Source organism: Chrysemys picta, chromosome 8, assembly GCF_011386835.1.
Source record: "Chrysemys picta bellii isolate R12L10 chromosome 8, ASM1138683v2, whole genome shotgun sequence".
Classification (NCBI taxonomy): domain Eukaryota; kingdom Metazoa; phylum Chordata; order Testudines; family Emydidae; genus Chrysemys; species Chrysemys picta.
This window is the reverse complement of record NC_088798.1, coordinates 89212440-89234938: the sequence shown is the minus strand read 5'-3', so window position 1 is coordinate 89234938 and position 22499 is coordinate 89212440. Positions and strand designations below refer to the sequence as shown.

Genomic DNA, 22499 nt, shown 5'->3' with positions numbered 1-22499 from the left:
GAGCCCTTTGCAGCCTGGAGCAGTCTGCAGTGGGATTTCTGAAGACAGCCCTAGGTTGTTGGGACAATACCCAAACCCAAAATCTGCAGCGAGGGGAGGAAGGGCAAAGTGCTGTGATCCCCATGTGGATGCTGTGTTTCCCCTCGCCTGTGTAAGTCTGAGGTGGGATTGCCCTGTTAAGGGAAGGCCAGGAGTAGGAGGACAAGTCACTCCTCCTGCCTTTGCACCCAGGAGGTACAAGCCAGGCACTCTGTGACATCTGAGAGCAAGATTCAGCGCACTTGTTGCGATCAACAGGTAACTGAGCAATCTAGTGCCCAGGGCTGCCAACAGCTGCTCTGGAAAAGCAGGGTCTTGCTTGCTCACTCACATTCTTCCTCAGAAGTGTACCGAGCTCCAGGGCTTCTCTTTCTGTACATGAGCAGCACCATCCAGGGGAAACAGGCACTGGTTTTCGCTAGGGTTTTATTTACTCACTTCGCCCTGCTATGGTAGGTGGGTTTGAACAGCCACCTCCTATACCCTCACACACAGGGCCTGATCCAAAGCCCAGGGCCACCCGGGGGGGGGGGGGGGTGACGAACTGGGCCTGTTCTTACTGTGCTCTGTGAATGCTGACAGGGGAGTGTGGCTAGGATAGTCTGCATTGGGGGATGGGAGTCTGCCCGAAGGCGAATACCTGAGCGTGTAACATGAGAACCCAGGAAGGGGTTGGAGGCCAGGTGACACCTTGGCCCGGGAAACTGAACAAAGGCGGTGGGAGGGGTCGCTGAAGGCAGAGTGCTGGAAGCGGGCTGGAGAGATGGCTGGGAGGCAGAGATGGCTCTGACCCCCCAAAGGGGGGGTGGGCTGGGATGCCCTGGGACCCCAAGCTGGACCTAACTGAGGGGGGCCCTGTTGTCTGTGCCTGCAAGACCTGTCTTGGACTGTATTCCTGTCATCCAAATAAACCTTCTGCTTTACTGGCTGGCTGAGAGTCATGGTGAATCGCAGGAAGCCGGGGGTGCAGGGCCCTGAGTCCCCCAATACTCCGTGACAACTGGTGGCAGCGGCGGGATCTACTGCACCTCGTGGACGGCGCTTCCTGCAGTAAGTGACTGGGGAGCAGTAAAACGAAGGGGGATTGACGGGGACCAGGCGTGCTGAAGAGTGAGAGAGAGACGGTTATTACCCCTGGGAGTGTGTGACCAGCGAGAAGGACTTTTGCGGTAACAGGGTCCCCCGGGGGGATCGCAGCGAGTGGTCCCAGGGCCGGAGGAGTCTGCAGCTCGACCCTGGCAGAGAGGTGGTGACCTCGAGAAGGGCTGGCACACTAGGGGTCCCCCTGGGAACTGTGGGGAGCTGTGAGCACACAGGCCGGTGAGTGGCCAGCAGGAAGATGTATGCCAAGCGGCTTAAGAGTGACCTGGTGGAGCTGTGCAAACAGAGGGGGCTGCGCATTGGGAGGCTCACCAAAGAACAGCTCATTGCCCGGCTGGAGGCGGAAGATCGCGCGAATGAACTGATCCCTGTGTCTCAGGGAAGCAGCCTGGCAAATGCAGCGCAGGCACCAGTGTCTGTCCCAGCTGGGAGTGGTCAGCCGGCTGCTGAGGGCTTCCCGAGACCCCTCCTTCCTATGCCTAGGGGAAGGGTGGGGAGGAGCCCAGCAAATACCGAGGGCGCCGTGACCCCCCCAGCCAGCAGGGGATCCTCCCGGCGAAGCTCGCCGGCCAGCAGAGGATCCTCCCGGCGACTTTCGGCATCCGTGGAGTGGAATTGGCTGGAATGGGAGAAAGAGCTAAAACTGAGAGAGCTGGGGGATCGTGAACAAGAGAGACAGCGTCAGCATGAACGGGAGGAGAAAGAGAGACAGAGACAGCATGAAGAGAGACAGAGACAGCATGAACGGGAGGAGAAAGAGAGACAGAGACAGCATGAAGAGAGACAGAGACAGCATGAAGAGAGACAGCGTCAGCATGAACTGGAACTGGCAAGATTGAAGGGCAGCGAACCCCCGGCTGCGGTGAGTGAGGGGGGACCCAGGACTGCACGGAGCTTTGATAAGTGCATCCTGGCCCCACACAAGGAGGGGGAGGACATGGATGACTTCCTGGAGGCCTTTGAGACGGCCTGCGAGCTGCACCGGGTTGATCCCGCGGACAGACTCCGGGTCCTTACCCCCTTACTGGACCCCAAAGCCGTGGCATTGTACCGCCAACTGGAAGAGGCAGAGAAAGGGGACTACGAACTATTCAAAAAGGCCCTGCTACGTGAGTTTGGGCTGACTCCTGAGATGTACCGGGAAAGGTTCCGGAGTCAGGATAAAACCCCTGAGATCTCATATCTGCAACTAGCCGTCCGCATGGAAGGATACGCCAGCAAGTGGGCTGATGGGGCCCAGACGAAGGAGGACCTGGTCAAACTGCTGGTACTGGAGCAACTGTATGAGCGGTGCCCATCCGACCTGAGGCTGTGGTTGGTGGACAGAAAGCCAGAGAACCCGCGACATGCAGGCCGGCTGGCCGATGAGTTTGTAAAGAGCCGGTCAGGAGATAACAGGGAGGAGTCCCAAAGGAACAGTCCCACCACAACGCAGAGAGAGAGTCACCATGGGACCTCCCCGTGGGAAAATACAGAAAAACCCCATCAAAGGGGAACATCCGGCGTCAGGACCATCCGACCCACTCGGGGGGACCCATGGGACATGGGCTGCTACCACTGTGGCCAAAAAGGCCACATACGGACCCAGTGCCCCAGGCTCAGGCACAGACTGAGCAGACCGAACCCACAGAGGGTTGACTGGGTAGAGACCCAGCCCGGCGAGAGGCAGCATTCCCAGGGAAGGGGGGCTGGCAGAGTACCACCTGCTAAGGAGGGAGGAGAGCTCCAGGCCAGCTCCTCTAGGGGGCTGGATGCTCCAGACTCAGGGTTTTTGGTTTATACGGTGGGCGCGGGGCTGTCCCTCCGGAGAGAGTACCTTGTTCCCCTGGAGGTGGATGGGAGGAAGGTCAATGGATACTGGGATACGGGCGCAGAGGTGACGCTGGCCCGGCCCGAGGTGGTGGCCCCAGATCAGGTGGTGCCCAACACCTACCTGACCCTTACGGGGGTGGGCGGAACACCAGTCAAAGTGCCCGTGGCAAGGGTACACCTGAAGTGGGGGGCCAAGGAGGGCCCCAAGGATGTGGGGGTACACCCGTATTTGCCCACTGAGGTATTGATGGGGGGGGGACCTGGAGAACTGGCCAAGCAACCCCCAAAGGGCACTGGTTGTGACCTGCAGTCAGAGCCGGCGAGGGGCACTGCGCCCTGGCCTTGGGGGGGGTGCCTTGCCTGAGGCGCAGGACCCTAACCTGGTGGGGAGGGAACGCCCAGGGACACGGCTCAGGGAGGCTGCAGCTTCAGACCCAGCGGGCGAGAAAGAGCAGGTGGCCATCCCTGTCCCAGCTGCTGAGTTCCAGGCCGAGTTACAGAGAGATCCCTCCTTGCGGAAGATAAGGGACCTGGCCGACCTCAATGCGGTACAGACCATGGGACGAGGTGGCCGGAAAAGGTTCCTGTGGGAGAAGGGGTTCCTGTACCGAGAATGGGCTCCCCCAGGGAAAATGGAGTCAGGGGGGATCAGGAGGCAGCTGGTGGTACCCCAGAAGTATCGCCGCCAGCTGCTGTGCCGGGCCCATGACATTCCTCTCTCAGGGCCCCAGGGAACCTGGCGTACCCAGCAGAGGCTGCTACGGAGCTTTTACTGGCCTGAGGTCTTTGTTACTGTCCGACAGTACTGCGGATCCTGTGACCCCTGTCAGAGGGGGAGGAAGGCCTGGGACAAGGGGAAAACAGCTTTAGGACCCTTGCCCAGCATAAAGGATCCTTTCCGGAGGGTGGCCAAGGTTAAAAGGGCGGCTCTAAACCAAGAGAGCCCAAAGCACAGACCTCCAGACGGGAGCGCTGGGAGAAGACCACAGCCCAGTTGGAACCCCAGAGGTATGGGGGTGGGAAAAGGGCACAGGCCGCATAAACCTTCCCACATGCGAACTGCGAGGGCCATCAAGCACCCCCGACCTAAGGGGGTCGTGAAACTGGAGGGGCCTGGTGTAATTCTCACCAAGGAATGGGAGGGATGCGGGGGCATCCATGGGAACGGGGGTAGGTTCGAACTTCCCCGGGTCACTGGCTAAAGTGACCCTGCTCAGTTCGGTCTCGAAGGGGGGAGATGTGACGAACGGGGCCTGTTCTTACTGTGGTCTGTGAATGCTGACAGGGGAGTGTGGCTAGGATAGTCTGCATTGGGGGATGGGAGTCTGCCCGAAGGCGAATACCTGAGCGTGTAACATGAGAACCCAGGAAGGGGTTGGAGGCCAGGTGACACCTTGGCCCGGGAAACTGAACAAAGGCGGTGGGAGGGGTTGCTGAAGGCAGAGTGCTGGAAGCGGGCTGGAGAGATGGCTGGGAGGCAGAGATGGCTCTGACCCCCCAAAGGGGGGTGGGCTGGGATGCCCTGGGACCCCAAGCTGGACCTAACTGAGGGGGGCCCTGTTGTCTGTGCCTGCAAGACCTGTCTTGGACTGTATTCCTGTCATCCAAATAAACCTTCTGCTTTACTGGCTGGCTGAGAGTCATGGTGAATCGCAGGAAGCCGGGGGTGCAGGGCCCTGAGTCCCCCAATACTCCGTGACAGGGGGCAAGTGAGGCAATTTGCCCCAGGCCCCCGGCCCCGGAGGGGCCCCCACGAGAATATAGTATTCTATAGTATTGCAACTTTTTTTATGGAAGGGGCCCCTGGAATTGCTTTGCCCCAGGCCCCCTGAATCCTCTGGGCGGTCCTGCCAAAGCCCATTGAGGGCAGTGGAAAGGTGCCCATTGGCTTTGATGGACTTTGGATTAGGCCTAGGATTGTCTTGGTGTTTCTTTTATGTTTACAATATCTTTCTTTTTTCCTCTCTCTTTCTCATTCTTTCTTTCTGTCCTGGTTCTCCCCAGTTACATTGCACTTTGGCTTTTAGAGCTCTCACCTCTTACCTTCTCCCTCCCTTTGTGGAGGGAACAGGCTGAGGCCCTTGTCCAAGGAAGGGGATTGTAATGAGTTAATAACTGGTCCATCCTTTGCTGGTACCCACATATATTGTGTATGCTGCCATCCAAGTCATGGGAGAACTGCATCAGCATAATTCCTGCGCAGATGGCAGAAGACCGAGATAAGTGGGAGCCATGCCATGCCCTGGTGACCAAACTCCTGTCATGTCAGCTGGACCAAGCTGCTGAGTGGCAGAAGCACAAGCCCTCACTGCAGCACCAGTAAGGGACACCACTGAGACCAGCAGGAGTCACTCACTGCTCTGCCAGGACAGTCTGGTGGGAGTCCTGCGAATGTTGCACTGTTCAGCAGGTGCCCAAGAGACCATAGCAGTGTCAGCTGGTGGGTGGCAGACAGGGTGTGTTGGGCAGTGCCAGCCCTGCATTTGTGGAGAAGTTTGCATGTGTGTTTGCCGTAAAGGGTAGCAGGTGGCAGCTCCAACGGAGCGGGGGTTCAGCCTCTCAGGAGAACAACGTCCATTTTTAGAAACTGACATGGAAGACTTCTTCCTTCTGTTTTTCTTTGTTTTCAATGGGATTTTAATGCATAAAAGTCTGTGGATCAGAATGTGAAAGTCGCAGCACTGACCCAGTGAACCCAGACAGACCCCACCGCGCTGGCTGATCCACCCTCACACCACTAGGCAGGGGAAAAGGTGGATTTTTGCTTTCCCACTCGAGACCTAAGGCCAAGGTGTGGGCTCCTGAATTGTGGAGTTTCCCATCATGGGCTTGATTCGCATCCCAGCCACAGCTCTTGAGTTCAGGGAGCTGGAGGTGCGGGGGAAAGTGGGGGAGGAACCCAATTTATTATTTAAATCTAGTTCATTTTAATTTCAATTTGACTTAAGGATGTCTGGTCTGCTCCAAACTTGGAAACCCCTAAACGGTAGGTCCCCCACTTCTCTCTCGTGTGTCCACTCCATCCCATGACCCCCACCAACTGAGTGGAGGCTACAGTTACACTGGACAGGATTTTAAAATATAGCTAGGCTATAACCCTTCCTGCTTCAAATCATGATCCAACAAAAACTGGTGGGGTCTGGAAGAAACATCCCTTCCAGGCAGGTTATCCCATTACTGTCCATTACAGGGCTTCCTCTGAGGCATTTGGTACTGGCCACTGACAGAGATGGGGAACTGGACTGGAGAGGCCAATGGTTTGATCTGGTGTGAACCTAGCTCAGGAGTCTGGCCTTAGCATCATGTTACAGTATGCTCCTGTCGGCCCCAGGCATGAGAGGCCAGTGAACCGCCTGTCCCAATGGGGACACTCCTGGCAGAGTTGGACATGAAAGACCCCAGATGATGGTGATGAAAGCAGCAAGGCCAGATCTATCCGAGCCAGAGCAGACTAGCGCTGAGTCAGCACAAGGTTGCTTCCCCCACCCCCAGTGTCCATTAGGAGGCTCTTGGCAGAGAGGAAAGGAAGGGGAACCATATGTGTCATCTGTTTCTTCCCACCCACTTCCATGTCCTCTCCCGGTCAGGTGCCCTGGAGACCATAGCCTCTGAAATCCTCTCTCAGATATTCCTTGGCTAGGCTGCAGAGCTGAGGTTACCCAAGGGCAGCATGGATTATTCATAACTAGCTGCAGGCAGCATCCAGGATGTGCATAAGCCAAGACAGCTTCCCTCGCTGCTCCTGGCCTGCACCCTTATCACCTCCATGGCACTGCAGCCAGTTGGGGACTGCAGAGCCTTGGACCCCTGGGGGAGGCGAGGGAAGTGCCACTGTTGTCCAGTAGCAAAAGCAAGGGTAAGTTCTCGGATGAGGACATCCCCAAAGAAGGCTGCAGGCTGCTTCTGCAAGTCTCCTCCAAGACCCCCTGACTGCCAACAGAACAGGAGCAAGCCTGAAAGGCGGGTGAGCAGCAAACCCGGGGGAGTGGTGCCATGTAGGGGCAGGTGCCAGAGCACAGCAGAGAATGACTCACGCGAGAAGGGCCTAATTGAGCTGCTGCTCTGTGTGCCACTCCAATTCTGCCCAATGAGGCAGATGCATGGGGGTAAAATGGAGCTGCACAGCTGCCCTGAAGTGTGGTGGGTAAAACACACCTTTGGTGCTGTTGAGATTACCACTCAGTTGGCTTGCAATGCACTGTATTTGCTGCATTCGTATAGCACAGGGGACTGAAATCTCCCTGGAGACCGGCAGCAAAGAGGTTAAAAAGAAACACCTTGTCCATGTATCACACAGACTCCTGAAATCCTAGAGAGTCCCTGATGTGAAAGAGAGAGAAGGGCAGAGAGGAGTCAAAGCCAGGGCTCTCAGGCCCATATGCTTCCTGCTTCCAGCCTTGATGGGAGCCCAGGGAAATGGGAAAGGAAGGAAGGCTGGTAAATACTGCAGCGGGCTGATGTAGACACAGCTTAGAGAACAGCCCTTCCTATGCTCAGCTTGCTGCCAGACACTTCCCACCATTGCTACCCGAGGGGGGAGCCATGCAAGGAGCACTAATACGGATGCGATTCAAGGGCTGCCAGTATTTTAACCCCAGGGTCACCTAGCTCATGACCCATTGGGTAAACCCTGCTCAGCACCAGGGCTTCCACTGGTAGAGCTGAACTGCTGCTAGTAACACTGGGAAATTTTTGGCAAAGAGTCCATGGCTACACCAGACTGCTGCATCCCCATCCACCCAAGCTGGGAAGTGGCTGTCACTGGTATTTATTCCCCTTCCAAACATGACTCCCTGCCAGCATTCGCTCTAAGGATTTCAGAAAAGCAGCTCGAAAACCAGGACGAGCCAAGCAGGTTGGCCGCACCCTGATGCCCACCAAGTGAGGCCATCTGCTTTGAGCGAGGCTGGGGGTGCCAGTTGCTCAGCAGAATCGTGGCATGTTCCCAGTGCATTTTGCCCCTGTGCTGTCTGTGCTCCTGGCACTCCACCCAGTTTTCCTCTGAGGAGCCCAGCTCTTTCTTAGCACCAACTGTGGAAGCTTGCTATGCAGTACGCAAAGTGCTGGGACTCATTAGGGAATGTGCTGAAGAGGCATATTCCCATTAGAAAAAAAAAGCAATGTGTGTTGGGGTAGCTCTCATCAGAGGCCTCTCTCCCAGCGCCCATATCAGAGGGTGAAAAGGTGTCTGATTCTGGGAGAGAACAGGGAGAGAATGGTCTGATTCTCTATGTGTGTGTACACTTCTCTCTGAGTCTGTGTATGGGAATTTGTGTGTACCTGTGGGTATGTCCACACTGCAAGCTTGACTCTAGCAAGCCTGGCTAAAAATAGCAGTGAAGATAAAGTGGCATGGACCCCGGTGTGGGCTGTCAACACAAGTATGTACTCCGGATTCTGGGCAAGCTTGTACAATCCAGTGCCAGGGTCCATGCCGCTGGGTCTTCGCTGCTATTTTCAGTTGCGCTTGCTAGAATAAAGCCAGTGCAGGTATGCCCACCTGAGCTGCAATCACACTGCCGAATGCCGTGCAGACCTACCCTCAGTGTGAGTGTGTGTGTATGTATCTGTGTGCATTGCTGTAAGTGTGGGGCTGTGCGTTTGAGTCACTCGGTGTGCACCGGATCCCGTCCCGGCTCCCAAGACTTTAGGGAATGATGGCACAAGTCAACAAACTGTCTCAATATGTCCCCTCTAGCTTGGGCAGAGTTTGAAATATGCCAGTCACAGCACCTTGTTCTAGATGACAGTGAGATGAGAGCGGGGCTTCAGTGTTGCCAACTCTTGCAATTTCACCATGCATGGCTTTCCCAGTTGTGCCTTTGCCAGGCTGCAGAACCCCTTGGAGCAGGAAGCTGTGGTGGTTTCATGCTCTGCCCCATCCCTTGTCTCCCCAGACTGTGCGGGCTGCAAGGAGGAGATCAAGCACGGCCAGTCGCTCCTGGCCCTGGAGAAGCAGTGGCACGTCAGCTGCTTCAAGTGCCAAACCTGCGGGATCATCCTGACTGGCGAGTACATCAGCAAGTGAGTGTCTCCTCGTCCCTACCCGTCATCCTTCACTGCACCGTGGCCACTCACTGGGGAGGGAACAAGGAGGCCGAGGGCTAGTGTACACCCCTGGGATTGCTGCAGGCTCACGAGTCCCCTCGCCCATCAGGCTGCAGGGGCAGCAGAAGCACATACCACAGAAATGGATTCTGGGTGGGGAGCCAGCTGATCACCTGTCTCCACACACACCCCACAGCTGGGTGGGAAGGATGCATCCTGGAAGTTCTAGACATGTCTCTGAGGAGACTTAGGGAAGGGGCTCACCATGATGGGGAGGGGGATTGTCGGAATCCCTCCGAGACATGCTACTGCGCAGGGAACGGGCTGGCTGGTGAGTATGTGGCACGCATGCCCTCTTCTGAATGGAACAGCACATCTGCTCAAGTACCTGTCATAGGCCTTGGTCCTGCTTCCCCGGGGCAGAGTCTCCATTAGCTCGAGTGGCCCGTGCTTCTGGTGCAGGCAGGCTGTCACTGTCCCTCACCCCTTGGTGGCTGTGGTGCTGGGCACAGCAGTGGCCTTGCGGACTGTGGTCTCCATGTATATTTGTGACTGTCTGAGGCTGAGAGCAGGCAGCAGGGAAAGGGTTTCTTGCTCTGCATGCTGGCCGGTTGCAGGGTTTCTGGCACGGTCTCGGCTCATGAAGCATGCCCGCCGTCAGGCTTTTACAGGCCAGGCTTAGATGGGCCCTAGGAGGCTGCAGGCGCATTCAGTCACATTAGCAGGCAAGAGCAACTCTATTGTACCCTCGTACCACTCCTCTCCTCCTCCTCAGACTCCAGAGCAGGGCTTAGCTGCCCCAGGAGCCCCACTCCATCCCCTCCTCTGAAGCTGGTCAAGGGCCAGCAGCTCCAAACAATTGCTGTGGTCTGTGCAAATGCGGTGGGTCTGAGACACCAAGGGTAGCATGGGGCCCTCTGACAGGCAGCCCAGGAGTCCTCCTGGGGGCGGAGGGGCTGCATGAGCCTGGCCTGGCTGGGGTGTGGGGGGATCAGACACCTGGCCTGCAGGAAGAGTTCCCTTGCGCTTGGAACTGCTCTCCTGCTGCTCTCTGAGAGAAGCACTGAGGCGTGAAGGTGAAGCCTGTAATAAAATCCTCGCCCTGCCCCTGTGTGGAGTGAGCAATGAGTTGGAGCCTGCAGGGGAAACAAGCTGACAGAAGGGGAGCCCACAGGAGAGTGCGCGGGGGGGAGGATGAAGAGAGCCTGTGGGGGGAGAGGAAGGGAGGGGCAGGGCTGGGGTAGGTGAGGAGATCCTGTGTGGGGAAGAGGGTGGGAGGGGCAGGGCTGGGGTAGGTGAGGAGATCCTGTGTGGGGAAGAGGGTGGGAGGGGCAGGGCTGGGGTAGGTGAGGAGAGCCCGTGGGGGAAGAGGGTGGGAGGGGCAGGGCTGGGGTAGGTGAGGAGAGCCCATGGGGGGGGAGAGGGTGGGAAGGGGCGGGGCTGGGGTAGGTGAGGAGAGGGTGGGAGGGGCGGGGTTGGGGTAGGTGAGGAGAACCTGTGGTAGGAGGGGTGACGACTGAAGAAGCTGCCCTCTTGCTTCATCACCAACCTTCCAATGGTCACTTGCTTGCTCCCTTGACAGCAGAAGAGCCTTCCTGCAAACACCCCTCTGGGGAGGTCGTTCTAATACAGGCCACATCTCAGTTGAGCCATTTGATGCAGTGAAAGCCACGTATCACGTGGAGGGGTCTCTCAGTTGCCCCGTGCCCTCGCCCTCCTCTCACTTCCTGTTTCCCTCTCTCCTCCAAAGGGACGGCGTTCCATACTGCGAATCTGACTACCATGCCCAGTTCGGCATTAAGTGTGAGACCTGTGACCGGTACATCAGTGGCAGGGTCTTGGAGGTGAGTTGGGGCAGGCAGAAGACTGCTAGCTTCCTTCCAGCAGCAGAGGGCTGGGCGAGTGAATCCCACCCACGGTGAAGAGGAACCATCTAGCCAGCCCTTTGCAAAGGGGACCCCCTGAGAGTTTTGTCAGTGACCTAAGCCCTGTCATGAGCCATTTTAACTGGGTGTTCCCTAAATCACACTCTCTGCAAACCACGGCCCCTCCGGTCACACTCGGGTGATGCAAATGACTGAAAGGTAGTGTTATCTATGGGCTAGAGCAGGCCACTGCGGGTCCTCATTTCCATTCCTAGTTCTGCCACTGATTTCCTGTGCACCTGGGGGTGAGCCCTTTGCCGTCACTGGGCTGCAGTTTCCTCCTCTATAATATGGAGGTCTGGACGCTGACTGACCTTGGTATCCTGAGTGCAGAAATGGCTGGCTCCCAGGGGTTGGGGTGGGACAGAGCAGCATTGTCCTCTGGAATTGGAGTCTAGCCGCAGAAGCAGCAGCACCACTTTGCAGGGCAGTAGCAAGGTGGTACAGGTGACTGTGGTAATAGATATGGCTGGCTGATGTGGCCCAGGTGATAGGTACGTACAAGAGCCTGCTACTTACTCGAAGCTGAGGAAGTTATTCCTTTAGCACAAGTGGCAGGGTGAAGGAGGATCCCCTGGTTCAGTCCTCCCAGATGGCAGGTGCCAGCATGTGTATGTAGCGTGGGCGCCTAATAGGTGTTTTCCTAGAGATCTGTGTGGGTTCTAATTTGGCACCATGCCCAACACCATATCTGAGCACCGAGGATGGATGGATAGGCAGAGGCAGTGTGGTATTTGTCTACAGAGTGCCTTGCCCCAGCACCTGAGCTGGAATTCAGTGCCTCTTCAAAGGGACCCCTCCTTCCTCAATCCTAGCCACGTTCCCCTGTTACTGGAGGCCAGGGACTTTGCCAGCACATGTCTGATCTCTCAGGGATAGCATGGGCATCGCTGAGCGCCCATGATAACCATCAGTTACTGCCCCTGCTCTCCTGGTGACACTGGCTCATTTTTCAGATGCTTCTCTCAATACAGTCACCTAGGAGCCTGATTGTAACCAGACTCCACTCCCCCTACCCGTTGCCATGGCAACACATCCAACACGGCTGCTAGTCATGCGGCTGTGCACTAGCAGGGGAAAGGCTTGGCAGAGGTGCAGAGCTGTCTGCAAGGGGAAGCAGCAGGCCCGAGCCAAGCCCACTAGCCACGCCCTTTAGGCTGGTGGAATGAGCCAGCGGTGAGGTGCAAGCACCCCAGGGAGACAGGCCAGTCTAGAGGAGGAGCAGGGGTTTATGTGAATGTATTAGCGAACCCAAGCAGCATTGTATTGTTCTTTTAGCAGGGATTCAGCACAAAGGACCTGGCTGGTTTCTGCATCCCAGCAGGGCTTTAGGTGTGATTCTTTAGTAGCTCACTCTGTCCCTTTAATGGAGCTCATTCCAAGTGCTGTTCATCAGGGAGGGCATTGCAAAGGAGGTGTCTTGGACTCCTCATGGTTCCCATGCCAGGTTAGTCCTAGGCAGAAGGCATGGAGGGCTCTTCTAACTCCGACACCCTCAGGGACACGAGGGGGGCCTGAAATCCAGAGGTGCTAGGAGAGTGATCCTGCTGGCCGCTGCTCTCACTCAACTTGGCTATTTTTTGAAAGACATTTTTCAAGTGAATTTAGTGTCCTGGAGAGTGGGGTCCTGTGTGTACCCCCATGATGGGCACTATATGGACAGCTGCAGGGGAGTGTGCCTCATTGCTGCCCTGGAGGGAGCAGGGTACCGTCTCCATGGCTTCCCTGCTGAGCCAGACAGCAGCTGTGGTGGTAGCTGGGCTGAGGCCTCTCTCCCTCATTCTGTGCAGGAGCCACCAAAGAGCCGTGAGATGATAGCTGCTTTTGGTCCCTACTGACCTGGACTGGCTCCGAAGCAGTGACTTTGAGGCAAAAGTCTCTGGACCCTGGTACCCAGCCCCCGGGGCCATCCAGCCTCTTCCCCACCCCCTTCAGGGGACTATGGCTGAAGCTGAAACCTGGGTGCTGTGCATTCTTGAGCTCCCCCTGGCTCTGACACTGACTCCCTTTGGGACCTCAGCCAAATCACCTCACCTCTTTAGATCCATTCCATCAGAGGTCAGTGTGCATGTGCTTGGGGAGCAGAAGGGCAGAGCTGTACCAGAGAGTGACCACGAGGGGGGAATATAGAGTGTGAGGAGCTGCTTTGCCTTCCACTTTCTTACCCCGTCCTGAGGCTGTTCTTCATGCTGTTGCCTTGCTCTTCTGCCTCCTCTGTGTCCACGTTACACCACCTCACCAGCTTGTAACTGACACCACTGTTCACATCCACCTCCATCCTTGGTTCCTGCCTCAGCCTCCCCACCTGCGATGGGGGGATAATGATCCTTTCATGGCCCGCTGTGGGGAAGAATTGGTTCATGTCTGTGCAGCATTCTGAACATCAGCCATGCCCCGTTATTCAAGATCTCTGCTGCGACTGGCAGGTGGGATTCCCTGTGCCCAGGCAAGGGAACTGTGCAATAGTGACCAAGTGGGCTGGAAATAAATCAGCTGGGCTCTGGGATACCTCTGGGCAGACTCTATTGCTGACTTTCATCCAGCTATTGGAATGGACCTGAGGGAAACAGGGCATGGGGAGTGGATGTGCTGTGCAGTGAAGGCTGCAGAGGGATGGAGACGCAGAGAGCTCCTTGGGCATTACTTGACCTATCTTTCCAGAAAGCCAGTGCGGTGTCACTTCACAGTCTCTGCTCAGTCATGGCCGAAATGTGAGTGACCCCCTCACCTTTCTCCCATGTCTCTTCTGCTCTTGCATTGCCCAGAAGAGGGCTCCTTCTGCACCGCTGGCCAGCCAATGCCAATCACGAACCAGTCACTAGGCTAGGGTGGGATGCCCAGGAGTTCGAGATGAATTATTTTCCTTAAAGCAATAGGCCTTCATTGTCTTGTCTGGCAGAGCTCAAAATAGAAGAGGCTCCTTTAAATAATTTTAGGCTGTAATGAGCTTTCTTGTGCTATCCCATGACCCTCTGGGTGTTCCAAATGACTGTGAGTTGAGCAGTCAGCCTTGAATGATTAATGAATCTTTAAGGGACCCCAAGTAATAATGAGTAGCTCTCTTCACTCACAGCTTCCAGCAGGCTTTTACAATGGCTGTAATTTTAATCAATACAAAATAAACAAGATTGTTGCATTCTGCTTTGAAGTGTAATCACTTCTCCTTGCAGAGGGACTGTTGAGTTTTAAATTGTGGATGTTGTTTCAGAGCTTGTGATTAGAGGGGAAGATAGGCCTGAATTGTGGTGTACTCTGCTCTGCACAGCCCAGCTAGTGTATCTCAGTGCTGGCTGGCAGCGCCCCATCTTATTTAAGGCCTGTGTCCCCACACAGCTCAGCATTGACCTGACCTGCAGTAACCCTTGCTATTCCAGTCACGGGGTACACCTCCCCAAAGCCAAAGAATAAAAATAGCCAAGGCTTTCTGAACAATGGGAAATACAGAGTGGGCTCCTGACAAATCCAAGGGGAAGAGGGGGTGTTTGGGATTTTTAGTGGCAGGGCAGGTTTAGGATTTGCATAATCTTGAAACAATTGAACAGATTATTTAAAATATACAATGTATTTAAAAGAACGATATGGTCCGAAAGCATTCTGGACAGTGGAGACCGCTCCACTTGTCCTTGTTCATTTGGAGACCGATCCAGCCCTCAGTGAAGACAATGGAAAGTCCTCTGGACTTTAGTGAGAACTGGATTTGGCCCTTCGTTCTTCTGCCTCTTTACTAGTGTCAGAGCCTCCTCCACAGCTAGTGCCACAAGTGGCTTTTCTGACTTTCGACCTTTCTTTAGGAAGTGAATTTGGCACTAGTGAAGTATGGATGCTGGGTTTGAAGCCCGAGCCCCTGAGCTCCTCTGCTTGTCTACAAAACATGGACTGCATGGGTAGCAGCAGAGTGAGCTTCCCTCACACACTGACCCTGCCAACGTACCTGGTGAGGGGAGTTCAGTCTCCGTGGCCCATTTGCTCCTGGGCCTGTCTGATGAAGCTGCCAACCGGAAACAGACAGTTAATGCCAGTCAGGTGGGAGCGTTCTGTGATGTTGACACCTGCTGCTGAAGCCAAGACTAGGATGGTGAAAAGCTCTGTCTACGATTATCAGTGCCCCACAGATAATCTAGTTAGAACCTTTCTCATGATGGAGTCAGTGATCCCCTCTTAGCAAATTATCCCATTCTCCTCATTGTTTCCTGATACAAGAGAAACAGTTAATTTAGATACAGTAAGTTACAACAGCCCTTCTTTCTTCTTTCATTCCCTTACCAGCCTTACTAGTCCTTCTCCCTTCTGATATTATCGTAAAATGTCCCTTGGGGGCTACGCTGTATACAATACAGACCAGGTTTCAGTACAGCCCAGAGCCAACTGCTGCCTCTGAGCTTAGAAGCCCAGCAAATGAGTCTATAATTGAAATTCTTGCAGACATTTTGAGTGGAAGCAAGCTACCAATTAAACCTATTATCCTTGTCAGAGTGCAGGGAGAACAGACCAGCCACATCACAACTGGGAAAATAGCAGGTTGTTATTTCTAAAGTTTGGGCATCATTTGCACTGAAGGCAGCAGAAAAGTTTCTAGAGAGTCCCAAGAAATCAGGGCTGGAAAAAAAATAAAGCAGGAATCATTTTGGCTTTCACTGCATTGGAATGGGCTGCGAAATGAAACCTAGTGAGCCTCTTGTACTGTTGTAGGTGTGTCTCTCCCTCTCCCAAGATGGTAAAAATCCCAGTGACAGTTTGCCAAACAGAAGCCTATGCCACTGCTATGATATTTCACAACTGTGACCCCCTCCCTGGGCCAAAGTGGGCACCCTGTCCAACTCCAGTGGAGATGCTTGGGGTGGGAACTGGTGAAAAATATGTCTCCATAGCTGAACAATGGGACATTTCTGAGCTACAGTTACAGAATCCTTCTGAAAGCAAATGCAGAAATTGATCCTGTAAGTCCTTACTCACATAAGTAATACTGTTGACTTTGAGGTGTGCTTCTGGGAGTCAAAGTTTGCAGGATTTGGTCCCCAGTTCACTGGTTTGGGGCTGCCTGGGCCTAATTCTCTGCTGCCCTGCACTTTGGATAGTCATTTAATCCACTGCCAGGTGAGTGTGAAAGGCAGAGCTTGTAACGTTGTACATCCACCTTGCACTCAGTTTCCTTGAAAGAAATGGGACCCTGGACATGGGTTCTCTTCATGCACCATGGCAAAGATATTAGTGTCCTAGTGTGTCTAGGGCTGGTCTGCCATCTGTGGTTCCTTGTTGGGGCCCCACCTCTCCTTTGCTAGGCTCTTTCATCTTGCTTTGTGTTTTGCACTGCAAGCGGAAGGAGTGTGGAGGGGACTGGGCAGCTCCCGCTCAGAGGAATGGAGGCAAAAGTGGATCTGCATTTTCTGCTTGCTTAGGAACCATTTTCCTCTGCTTGTTTGTAGGCAGGAGGGAAGCACTACCACCCAACCTGTGCCAGATGCGTCCGCTGCCACCAGATGTTCACAGAAGGGGAGGAGATGTATCTCACAGGTATGGACACCCTCGCCATGGGGAGAAAGCTCAGGCTGTGGGATGGGCAGATTAACTCCTCCTCTGTGCCCCACAGATCCGTTGCCACTGAACTCCGCCTGTAACATAATTTGTTGATTCCCAGCAACATCAGGAGAGTGGCCTTGTGCAAACCTCCCCCAGCTGATGGTCACTAGTGTCACTTTCTAAACCAGCAATGAAGGGATGCACTGAACTGGGAGTGGGGTTACCCCAATCACAGCAGGCAGATGGAAATTAGCAGGTGAACTAGGAGTCAAAATCCCTGTGGTGACTTGCCCCAGAAGAGCCCTCTGGAGTGGCTATCACATTAGGCCCAGTCCTGGCTGGCTCATGCAGCCAGATCCCCAGAGCTGTTGCTGACTTGTGGTTAATGCAGGTTAGCTGTGTTCCAATGGTGTCAGAGAATCTCCCACTGGATCCCTTTGGGGATCAGATCTCCTTTTCCTACAAACCCAAGCTCCTGTCTGCTCATCGTGGGCCGCACAGGCATGCGGCTCTGACTCCCAGCCCAACAGCTGCTTTCACCAGCCATGCTGGGGAACACAACAACTCAGCAGTCATCTTGTTATGTGAAATGTTCCTTCTTTCCTAGTGGGGGGAGGGAGTGACCAACCACGCCCTGCCAGAACTCTCAGCCCTGCAGTCACCCCACTCTCCCCTGCCTCCCACGTTCCAGCTCAGTGAGTCAGGAAATGCTATAGATTCCAAGGCCAGGAGGGACTGCTGTGATCATAGTCTGACCTGTATAATGCAGGCAACAGAACTTCCCCAGAATAATTCCTAGTCAGAGCATATCTATGAGAGCGAAAGAGGGAGGTCTCAGGGACCTGGGGCCATTTTCCTGGAGGAGAAATTGCCCCTCCTGGGCAGCTTGTTTCTCGCTCAGAGTCACTGTCAGTAACGCACGTGCACACAACATATTAACTTCATCAGCGCTATTGGAGCATGCCTGCCCATGCACTTGGCCAGCACCACTGGAACACACAAGCCACTGGGCCAGGTAGGGGATTCCCAGCCATGGCTAAAGAGCCACCTATCTAGGAACTTCTTTGGCCTCCAGCACTGTAGTGTCTAGAGCATTTCACACTGTTCAGAGGTTAGCCCTTGCTGTCTCCTGTGAGGTAAGGAGCTGCCTCCTTGTTCCCATTTTGCAGTGGGAAGGCTGAGGCACAGAGAGAACAGGACCAGCATTTTCATAAATGGCCACAGGTTTTGGGTGCCCAACTTGAGAAACAGACACACCACAATCAGTGGCCACTATTGGTTTAAGGAACATGTTTGAGCTCTCACAGTGAGCCTGGGAATTGAACCTAGATCTCTCGGGTCCCACTCCAGTGCCTTAACCACAAAACCAACCCTCTTCTGTTTCCAGGTTCTGCTGAGTGCGGCACTGAAAGTGTTAAGCCATGCAGCACAGGTGGCTGGTTTCAGCAAGAAGGAAATAAATAATCGGGTCTCTGGAGATGTTCATCCCTTGCTGAAGCTGCCTTTGGGGCTATTTCCATCTCTGAGGGAGGGTGTGTTTTCCCTTTGGTAACCTGCAGCTGCCTGTCACCCTGAGTCATTAATTACCCCTGTAGGTCTGTGGGGTAATTGCAGGGCTGGGTCCCTCCCGCTCCTGCACTGCAGGATTTGTGGCAGGAGCCCTCCGCCCGGGGCTGACTGACTCCTCCGTGAGATGCTAATCGTGTTGGCGTGAACACGGGGGAGTGGCCATGCCATTAGTGTCATGCTGGAATGTCAGCCAGCATGCTCCCACATCCCTTGTTTGGTGGGGAGGCAGGGGTGTTTTATGAAAGTTCTGCACCTGGCTGTCATCCCTAATGCATGGCCTGTGACAGGCTGGTTCTGTCATGGCATCCAGGGGCCCAAAATGTAACACCTACAAATGGGTGAAGGAAGAAAAGGGGTCTGGTTTTCTGGAATTGATGATTTATGAACCAGGACTATCTGATGGATTGTGTTGGTACATGCCCAGTCTGGGGCTGCTACAGCCACATTCTCATCTTGACTCTGATCCTGAATTCCCTTGGGGGCTGGTTCCAGCTCTCACAGGTGAACGTCAAACGTTACCAGCCAAGACCTGAGTTCAAGATTCTGTGTTACCCCAGGAACAGCTGATTCTAATATGGCTACCTAAAGCAGGGATGGGGCAGGACAATGCTCCGCTGTTTCCAGGAAAAGCACGGAATCCTGAACACAGGTCCTGGTAGGTAGGTAAATGGGGAATGGACTTTCCAGTCGAGGTTTGTTGTTTCTGTCAGTTTTCTACCTGCAGTTCCCTTTCTTCTGTTTGAAAGTTTATTTTTAAATAATCTGTTTCTTCACCGCTGAGGTGAGTTATTTGTCTGGCATTTAGCTGGTAGTGTTTTAGTCTTCTATCTACCCATCTACACAATCAGATTCAACAGTGAATGACTTATGTAGCCAAGAGAACAGAGGATCTGTGAGTGTACACTGACTTTTACCAGCCAGTAATCTCGGGCTTTGGGAGCTAGAGAGGCTACAATGGATTGGAAAGGGAGAATTACGCATTATTTTGAGGCACAAAGGATCATATTAAAGCACTGGTCCAGTGCCTCTGCCCGGCCCCCCTATCCATCAGCCCCAGTCCAAGGACATTCCTGTGGCCACACTGTAATATAGAAGCTGCCCAGGAAAGTCAATAAACCTGACAAAATCAAAGACTAACAGAGACATTGCTGGGCTTGGGTGCCTGTCGCTTTCCTCCCAGCCGGCAGAAGCTGTGCAGCTATTCCATCTAAATCTCACTCAGTATTCCATCAGTGAGGGTTCCATTGGCATGTCTTGGTGATTTGATGCAGACTCGCACCATTTACAGGCTCACAGGGTCTCCCATTGACAGACCCATAGATATAGGATGGGGATGTTGCACTGGCTTGTTATCTGTGGAGACCTGGATTCAAGTTCAAGTTTACATCACAGGTGAAAGGAGTTTGCTGGAATGTGCTTGGCGCTGTACAAGACTCAGATCTCAAAACAGCCCCTGCCCCAAAGAGCTGACAATCTAAAACAGTGGCTTTCAATCTTTCCAAACTACTATATCTCTTTCAGGAGTCTGATTGCTCTTGTGTACCCCAAATTTCACCTCACTTAAAAATGACTTGCTTACAAAATCAGACATAAAAATATAAGTGTCACACCGTGCTATTACTGAAAAATTGCTTACTTTCTTATTTATACTATATAATTATAAAATAAATCAATTGGAATATAAATATTGTACTTACATTTCAGTGTATAGTATATAAAGCAGCATAAACAAGTCATTGTATGAAATTTTAGTTTGTACTGACTTCGCTAGTGCTTTTATGTAGCCTGTTGTAAAACGAGGAAAATATCTAGATGAGTTGATGTTGGAAGACCTATGCGTACCCCTGGTTGAGACCCACTGATCTAAAAGATGCATATGACTTGCAGGCTTTGCTCCCAAGAACCCCAGTACTGGAACAGCAGGAGAGGCTGCAGACCAGGACTGGGGATTCTCAGCGGAGCTGTCGGGGTCCAGGACTAGAATAGTGGGGGCAGGATTGACGTGCATCTGCAGAGCTGCTTGCAGGTCCAGGACTAAGCTAACTGGGTGTGCTGTCAGTCAGGATGGAGGGGTACTTATTACACCTGGTTCTGACTATGAGTGGCAATTTGGTCTCTCCAGTGGCGAGTTGAAAGGCTCTGATCCTCTGCTGTTCCCCTGGCTTTCAGGTTCTGAAGTGTGGCACCCGATCTGCAAACAGGCAGCAAGAGCAGAGAAGAAATTGAAGGTAAGCTGGAGCATCAGAGGTTCCTGATGGAGTTTCTGTGACAGGTGACTGGGCCAGAAGCACGCTTCAGTGTGCCTCCAAGACAAGCAGACATCTCTGAAAGTGCCCCTGAGAGCTCTGGTCCCTGGCTGGAAATGAGTTATGAGGGGAAGGCCCAAACTGAGGGGGACCCACCATACCAAAAACGCTGCAAGACCCTGGCCCAAAGGTCAGCACATTCAGCTTCCTGCTTTCCAAAGGGTCCTCGGCAACCCAGAACTTTGAGGATCCCCCTCCCGCCTCAGAGGTTTTGCATTGCAGCCATCATCCTTCTCGCCATGGGGAGTCATGGGCAGGACTCCATTTGAAGAGCAGCTGCAGCTCTGCAAATGTCTGCAGGGAGTGCTATTGAGCAGTGTGAGGAGGCATCATTCCTCCATACTCCACATGCCATTTCCTCCTCCCTGCGGAGAGATGCTTCCAGCCCACAGAGTCAGAGACCGGCCAGACTCTCTGTGCTTTAGTGGGTGTTTGTTTGTTCCGATGGTTAAATTGTAGGTAGACACAAACCCAGGAATGGTCCAGGCCAGGAGAGCAGTCACCATATGGCCCATCAAAGCTGCCTGCCTTTGCACCCTTCCTAACATCAGGATAAGCCAGATCAGCCCCTTGCTTCCCTGCTGTCTCAGTGACAGCTTGACAGCCACGCTGCAGGATGCAAGCTGCTGTAAAGCTCCTTTCCACCCTGCTGAAAAGTTTGATGACTCGGCCTGCTCAATCCCCTTCCTTGTGTGCCATTCAGAAGAAGCACTGGGAGGCCTTTGTCCGTGGCGAGGCTGCTGGCCATGCTCACAGTCCTCAGGTGCACATTGAACATGCATTGTCGGTTGTAGTGCAAGATGCCAGAGCAATGCTGGAATAAACCATGCCTGCCAATTCACTGACAGGCCGTTGTGGGGGGTGGTCTGAAGGACTGAAGTCAACTTTTTATGGAAGCAAACCCACAGATTGCCTCTTCAACCTTCCAAGCCCTGCAACAAGTTCCCTCTAGTGTTCTCAGTTAGCATTAGGTATGATTAACAGCTGCATGTCTTTCAAAATCATTCGATTTTAATGTGCAGGGCCTGTCTTGCTGGATCTGAATCTGGCCATTAAAGTGGACTGGACATTTTGGCCTATGCGAACCCAGACAGAATGCCGATATACAACAACCTTAGTGATTGGGAGGGAGTACAGAGGGCATTGCTGGGCAGTTTCACAGGGTTATAGCCTGCTGCTGGGGGTGTGGGTGCTGTCCCTGTCCTGGAGTTAGATGGTGGGGAAAAATTCAGCCTTGATATAAGCAAGTGAAATTCCATTGATTTCAATGGTGTTATGCCTGCGTTGCGTCAAGGCTGGATTTGGTCCCATAATCTCCATGATTTGAATGATGGACAGCTTAAGTTCTGATCCAGTTTGTGGTTTTCTATGCACACAGCACAGAAGAACATCAGAAACCTCCATCTCGCCCCCTGGTTCCAGTATTGGTTCCCCGAACCGAGTCATCTGTGTAAGTACAGCTCTGTCACACAGTCTCCGATATGATGGGGAAAGGGTGGCTCCATATGTTCCAGCGGGGACAGGAGAAGGAGATCTCCCTGCACAGATCAGGTTGGGAGCAGCAGGATCTCAATTCCAATCTGCAATGCAAGCAATGGGGATGGGGAAGGGGTCTTTGGGGGTAAGTCTACCCTGAGTGTCTGCCTGCCTTTACCTCAGCAGGCCCTCTGTGATGAATGGGAGATCTCGGAAGAGTATTGCCAAGGCAGTTCAACACCATGACCCACCCAGCCCTTTCCCCACTGCTGCCTCTTCTCTTCCTGGGAGAATGTTGTGCCTCTCATGAGGACATCTCCTTACGTTTTTACCTTTCCTGTGGTGACACACCAGTTCTGTTTGCTCTGATGGGAGCTTCACACTGTATATTCCAGCCTTCCCTTCCCTTTCTCCTCATCTTTCTCTCTGTCTCCGTCTCTCTGCCTCTGTCTCTCCGTCTCCTAGGCTAAAGTGGATAATGAGATCCTTAATTACAAAGACCTGGCAGCTCTTCCCAAGATTAAAGCCATCTACGAGGTGCAGCGTCCCGACCTCATTTCCTACGAGCCCTATCACAGATACACGTCAGATGAGACGCTGGAGAGATATAGCTATGGGGAGGTACTGAGTCTTGGCATTTGCAGACAGGGACCTCAGGATCTGATGAGGGTTATTGTGGAGGGGGCGGACACAGATTCTTATTACA

At 53.6% G+C, this 22499-nt stretch overlaps 1 protein-coding gene across 3 annotated transcripts in view; it reads left to right on the top strand.

The window, feature by feature from the left end:
* The window catches only part of ABLIM3 (actin binding LIM protein family member 3), a 116303-nt gene that overhangs the window by 70280 nt on the left and 23524 nt on the right, over positions 1 to 22499 (top strand). For 2 of the 3 annotated variants that reach the window (XM_065554936.1, XM_042850814.2), the window contains exons 5-10: positions 8850 to 8976; positions 10751 to 10844; positions 16349 to 16436; positions 20181 to 20239; positions 21696 to 21767; positions 22259 to 22414. In XM_065554936.1, the coding sequence (XP_065411008.1) occupies positions 8850 to 8976; positions 10751 to 10844; positions 16349 to 16436; positions 20181 to 20239; positions 21696 to 21767; positions 22259 to 22414 (596 nt within the window). The remainder of the gene's footprint in view (positions 1 to 8849; positions 8977 to 10750; positions 10845 to 16348; positions 16437 to 20180; positions 20240 to 21695; positions 21768 to 22258; positions 22415 to 22499) is intronic. The other variant, XM_065554937.1, reaches the window with a different exon arrangement.